Source organism: Cyprinodon tularosa, unplaced genomic scaffold (genome assembly GCF_016077235.1).
Source record: "Cyprinodon tularosa strain WSP-4 unplaced genomic scaffold, ASM1607723v1 ctg107, whole genome shotgun sequence".
NCBI classification, from domain to species: domain Eukaryota; kingdom Metazoa; phylum Chordata; class Actinopteri; order Cyprinodontiformes; family Cyprinodontidae; genus Cyprinodon; species Cyprinodon tularosa.
In genome coordinates this window covers 723,102-729,101 of record NW_024037860.1, presented here as the reverse complement: position 1 = coordinate 729,101, position 6,000 = coordinate 723,102, and the positions used below count along the sequence as shown (strand labels likewise).

General features: G+C 35.5%; 1 protein-coding gene across 2 annotated transcripts in view; it reads left to right on the top strand.

Annotated features, from left to right (window-relative positions):
- Nucleotides 1–1,005: 1,005 nt before the first annotated feature.
- bckdhb (branched chain keto acid dehydrogenase E1 subunit beta) overlaps nucleotides 1,006–6,000 on the top strand; it is a 91,870-nt gene continuing 86,875 nt past the window's right edge. For both annotated transcript variants that reach the window (XM_038288660.1, XM_038288651.1), the window contains exons 1-3: nucleotides 1,006–1,244; nucleotides 4,461–4,538; nucleotides 5,703–5,771. In XM_038288660.1, coding sequence (XP_038144588.1) covers nucleotides 1,046–1,244; nucleotides 4,461–4,538; nucleotides 5,703–5,771 — 346 coding nt within the window. In that variant the 5' untranslated portion in view covers nucleotides 1,006–1,045. The remainder of the gene's footprint in view (nucleotides 1,245–4,460; nucleotides 4,539–5,702; nucleotides 5,772–6,000) is intronic.

The window sequence follows — 6,000 nt, the reverse complement described above, 5'->3', positions numbered from 1 at the left end:
AATGAGTTAAAAAGTCATAATTTCGAGTGTCAAAGTCATAATTATGACTTTTAATCTAATTTGTAACTCATAATTATGACTTTGAAAGTTGAAATTATGACTTTGTAACTAATAATTATGACTTTATGATTATGACTTTGTAACTCATAATTATGACTTTGTTTCTCATAATTATGATTTTGAAAGTCGAAATTATGACTTTGTTTATGATTGACTTTGTAACTCATAATTATTACTTTGTTTCTAAAAATTATGACTTTGAAAGTCGAAATTATGAGTTTCTAACTCACCATGACATTGTTTCTCATAATTATGACTTTGAATCTCATAATTATGACTTTGAAACTCAAAATTATGACTTTGTTTATGATTATGACTTTGAAAGTTGAAATTAGGACTTTGTAACTAATAATTATGACTTTACAACTTAAAATCATGACTTATTTTTATAATTATGACCTTGAAAGTCGAAATTATGACTTTGTATCTCATAATTATGACTTTGTTTATAATTATGACTTTGAAAGTCGAAATTATGATTTTGTATCTCATAATTATGATTTCTACCTGGCATTTTTTACTTTCATGTGGCGATAACGGGCTTCCACAGTTTCTAGGTGCCAATCCACTGAACTTCTCCTAGAATGTGGTTTGACTCTATGGTTTGACCAATTGAAATCTGAACGCTGAGGCCATTGGCTGAAACCGCCTCCTTTTTAGACCAATCACAGCCTGGCTCCGCTCACATGTGTTGACGTTGCGACGGGAGACAAAATAGGGAGTACCCACTCTGCAATTTATTTAATTTTTTTCGAATTAAATGTTATTATTTGTTGAAAACTATGTATTAAGTCATATTATTATGTATTGTATACATGTATATTTAACGATTTTAAGATGCTAAGATTTATTTTTCTTTATGACGAGCTTAGTAGTATATAAGTTAACCACAGATTCTCCTTGCGAAGTGAAGGAGCCTTTTATTTTGTTAGGCGATCTTCGAGCTTTGAATCGTTGCCCTTCCTGTTCTCTGATAACAACAGTGATGGCGGCCGCTGCTGCTAGGCTTCTTATCCGTGGTTCCCACCAAACACTTCCCATCTCCAGTGTTGGAACCGGGAAGCAAAGCTGCATTGGAAATGCTTTACTGACGCTGTCTTCGGGCTGCAACTCCCGTTTAAAGACCCAGCGAAGACATGCAGCTCACTTTACTTTCCAGCCCGACCCCGTCCCGACGCAATATGGTGAGTTACTGGCTAACTATTTAGCTTAGCTTCGTTCAGTTGCCTCTAAATGGGTCAGAAAATAATAACCTCTATATGTAAATAGTTTACATTTGAGAGAGAACTGTGGGCGGTTCTTTTATAAATGCTAAGGCAGCTACATCCCGGTTATTAGAAAGTCCTAAGCTCCAACAGCTATGTGGAGTTTCAAAATAAAAGCATTCCTCTGTAAGCGAGTTAGTTTAGTTTTGTCTGGCACTTCTAGCCACTACTAGCATTTGGATTTGTCATTCTCTGTCAATGAAAAGTAAGATCCACGAAACTTGAAAGAAAGAAATAGAAATGTAAAGATCAAAGCTGTACCTTTGTGATGAAAGTCGGTGGGGATTATAAGGGTTGTTGCTGCTGCATCTACACTTAAGCAGCTGCTTTGACTAGTTTTTGTAATTTCCAAAAAATTACTCCAAACATATTGATTCAATACTCCTGAGAATCCAACAGTACCAAAGTACACTGATATTTATATTTATAGATTGTTAGACAGATATATTTTAGTAAATTATTAAACAATTAAGTGCTCAAAATCACCAGTAAGATTTTAGAAAATGTATATTTAAAATAAAAAAAAGACTAATAACAGTTGATAGACATGTCAACAGCAATATGTCATGCCTCCCTGGTATGTACACAATTTCAATTAAGAAGATTGGCCATCCTTTTCTTTATATTTACAAATATATTTATCGATCCATCCATCCAGAATTACTATTTTTTTTAAACTTCAAATGCTAACATTATATTGTCCAAAGTATGATCCTTGGACATCCAAACTGTTAACCTGACAGGATTGCTGATGGATGGCTGTATGGTTTCCCTTTCTGCTGTATCAGTGAATACCCTCATTTAAAAACAGCAGAATAAAATTTAGATATTAAAAGTTGTGTTTGAAATAATTGATTGATTTTTAATTCTTGTAGGTTTCTTATATTTCAATATTATGTCTGTGTCACCTGTGAGTCTGACTCTGCATCCGTCTCTGAGTTGGCTGTAGGGCTGCAACAACGAATCAATAAAAATCGACTTTTAAAAGCGTTGGCAACGAATTTAATCATCGATTAGTTGTGTCGCGCGATTAATGCGTCATCCGCCGCCGCCGTCATCCCGGGGAAGAAAAAAAAATATGGCGGAGCGAGTCAGCGCCGCAGTTGCAGTGTTGCCAACTCAGCGACTTTTCAGACCCCTCCAGCGACTATTTTTTTAAAAAGCGACTAGCGACAAATCTGGCGACTTTTTACGGTGTCACTGGCGGCTTTTGGAGACTCTTACGTGAAAGCGTGTATCGTTCCTACTCATGTCCTCCAGCGGCAGCTGCTGCCGTGGGGCGCCTCCCCCATCCCAACGCCTTTCTCCCTCTCCCACAAGAATCCCTCTCAGCGCTGCAGTCCGAGCCGCAGGATTTTAGTGAGGAGTTTACCCTCAGCGTCCAGACTGCAAATGAAGCGCGCATGCCCCGGGATTGACGGCGCAAATTGATCACAATAATTAAAACAGCCTGCGCTTTGTAAAGTGAAAAAAGTCGTAACATGCAACTTTTGTAAAAACAAATAAACATGGCACGGAAGCACCACTGTTATGACGCAGCACCTGAAAAGAAAACATGTTGGAGCTTTCAATGGCAGTGAAGAGAGCTGATCAGCAGGATGAGTAACCATGTTTGTTTCATTTTAAAGTGGGGAAACGTAACGTTAGTTTCTCATCTGATGCTTTCCTTACCGTGTTAGTAGGTTACAGACAGTGATAAGGTTGGCTACTTATTTTACTTTTAATTTCATTTGAATTAGCTTAAGCAGCGTTTATATTTTCTTTATAAATAAATTAATTTGCAAATTATGAGGGCAAGGCTTTTAAAGTTGAAATCTTCTGGCAAAGATAAAGTAAAGAAGATCCTGCAATTTATGGAAGTAAAGCAGAATAAAATCCAGCAAGATCAGTAATATGTCAATTAAGTATATGCCACATTCCCATGTAAATATCTGTCTTTGGAGGATGTGTTTTTTAGCACCCCTAGTTCTCTCATTTTTATTCCAAATGCAATTTATAATTTGAACCACAGGGCTATTTTTATCTCTATGGTTCAGTATTTTCTCAAGTAGCAACTTTAACTGCTATACTTTCCTGTCTTAAAAGGCAGCCCTCTTCTAGTCTAAAAAAAACTCATTTGTTGAAATGGGGGGGCCTATTGTTTGAACCCCTTAGGGGCTTTAAAAAACAAAAATGCCTGTCTCTTTTTGCGCTTTATGAAACAAAGTACCCTATATTTAGTGGATGTACAGCTACATTTCTCATGTAAGTTTGCGTAGTTTTAAAACAAACATTTATTTTTCATATAGCACCAGTACAGTTAATGAGAAACCTGTACTTGTGTGCTTGTTTGTTCTGTCTAAAATGTTTATTTTGGAATAAAGAGGTTAATATAAAAAAAAATATTTTGTGTCCGATTCATCGATTAATCGAAAAAATAATCGGCCGATTCATCGATTTTCAAAATAATCGTTAGTTGCAGCCCTATAAGACTATTTCTGTCTTGTTGAATTACAAAAGACAAGAAGCTATGAAGCATTTTAAATGTCGCATAGAATATTGTTTGTGTTTTAAAATTTAATAACCATATATTTTATTGCATATCCCAGTAAATCGGTCCCATCTTTAAATCAGCAGGTGTCCTTGCTTGTGAACCCATCTATGAAGCTGTCTACTAACATAATGATGACAAAGAAACACCTTTTCATAGCACCTTTGTGTGACTTTAAAATATCAGAAAATTAGCAATAAACAATATATTTTTTTATCAAACTTACTGCATTATAATATTAACTTTCCAGGAATAAGCTTCCACTCTTTTACTGTTTTGCTGAAAAAACTCCTTATGTCTAATGAATGGGTTTTCTGTTAGCGTCTGTATTTTTTTTTTAACCAATGCGTCACCTAACTTTAGCTTAAACATAAATCGAAGCAGTTGCCATCTAAAATTCACTGAGTGATTCCCTGTGTATATATTTCATGTTTCCACTTAAACACTTTGTAGTCAAATTTGTACTGCCATTGTAGCAAAGGATGTTGGTGGCATCGTTGGGGGCCAGGTTTTATTTTTCATACTGATTCCATTGCTTGAACAGTTATCTCTCATATTGCTGTTGAACATTAACTGGTCGGTTTTATTTTTCTGCCGATGGTTAGGTTCCACACAGAAGATGAACTTGTTCCAGTCAATTACAAGTGCCTTGGACAACACGCTCGCCAGTGATCCGACAGCAGGTAGGTCTCCTAGAACACCTGTAAGTGGAATTTTAAAGGAGACGGGGAAATAATGAGTGGCACACATTTGCACCAAGAGCAATGCTAAAGCAATGTTAAAGTCTTTGTTTTTAGTCTGAGGTTTTTAGTCCATACACTTTGTGCTCTAAAGAAATGAATGGCTTTAGGGTTGTTTCCATTAAGTTACAGTTCCAGGACCAAAGCCTTTTATTTTGTATTATCAACACATTTGCGAGTAGTCTAAAATGTCGCACACAAATAGATTCTTTTCTAGGAGTTAATTAAAAAATCATAATTGAACATCTGGCATGTGAGATGTGTAAATTTAAGTGGTTTCATTGCACTACATTTTTCTCTAAATTAGAACAAAAACACAGCTCATGATACTAGGTAACAAAAAAAATGATGATTTTAGCACACTGAACAAAGATGACAATTTAGTACAATAAGTAAATGCAGGATCATCTGGGAATCTAATTAAAAAATTGTGAAATAAAACCTGAGTAAAAGTATTGGACTATAAAAAAAAAAGAAAATAAAAGTAAAAAACATCTTAGAGCTGTCAGCACTCAGGACATTATATTACTTATATGTCTTCCTAGAGTTGACTTACAGTTTAGAGGTTGGGAGCAAACTAACATCAAGCCACTGCTTTATTTTTGTGTTTTTATAAAATTCAAGCAAAAAAAGGAGACCTGAAAGGGGAAAATAAATATATTAGAGAAAAAAAATCACACTGATAGAAAAATCTGATTTTATTTGAGACTGAAGAAAACGTATTTAGAGAAAATATTTTGTCATAGAGTAAATAGATAAATGGACATCTGGGAAATGATTCGAGATGATTGCTGAGATTCAGTATTTTTCTTTAGATGTGAAAAACATGTGATGGGGTGGGCCTGTGTTCTTATTGGCAAGTTCAACCGAATTGACAGCTGAATACAAACTGTTTAAAATAAATAAAGTTGTATTAAGATACATTTTATTGTGATATAATTGATAGAAAACCTTTCAGAAAAATTGGAATCAAATGTTGATCAGTTGAGAAAACTAAAGAGAAAGGGGCAGGAAATTTTCATTTTAGACCAAAGTTTTTTTTTTTTTTTTTTTTAAGTAAATTGAATAAATTGAACCCTCCGGATGTTTTCTGTTTTTCACCCACAGTCATCTTTGGAGAAGATGTTGCCTTTGGAGGAGTATTCCGGTGCACTGTTGGCCTGAGAGACAAATATGGTAAGATACAGTCCTGAGCCTGCTGTGTAACACCACTAGATGGCAGCAGAGCATAAAGTAAAAACTAAGCTGCTTGCTTCATGTGCTGGTGAAAAATCAAAAAGGTGCACCTGAGGGACCAGGAGAATCTGTCATCACATTTTGCACGTGTGCCTCGCGGCAGTAGAGCCTTTCACAGATAAACCAGTGATATGATGCCGTCTATGGTAAGTGTTGGTCTAGTGGTTAG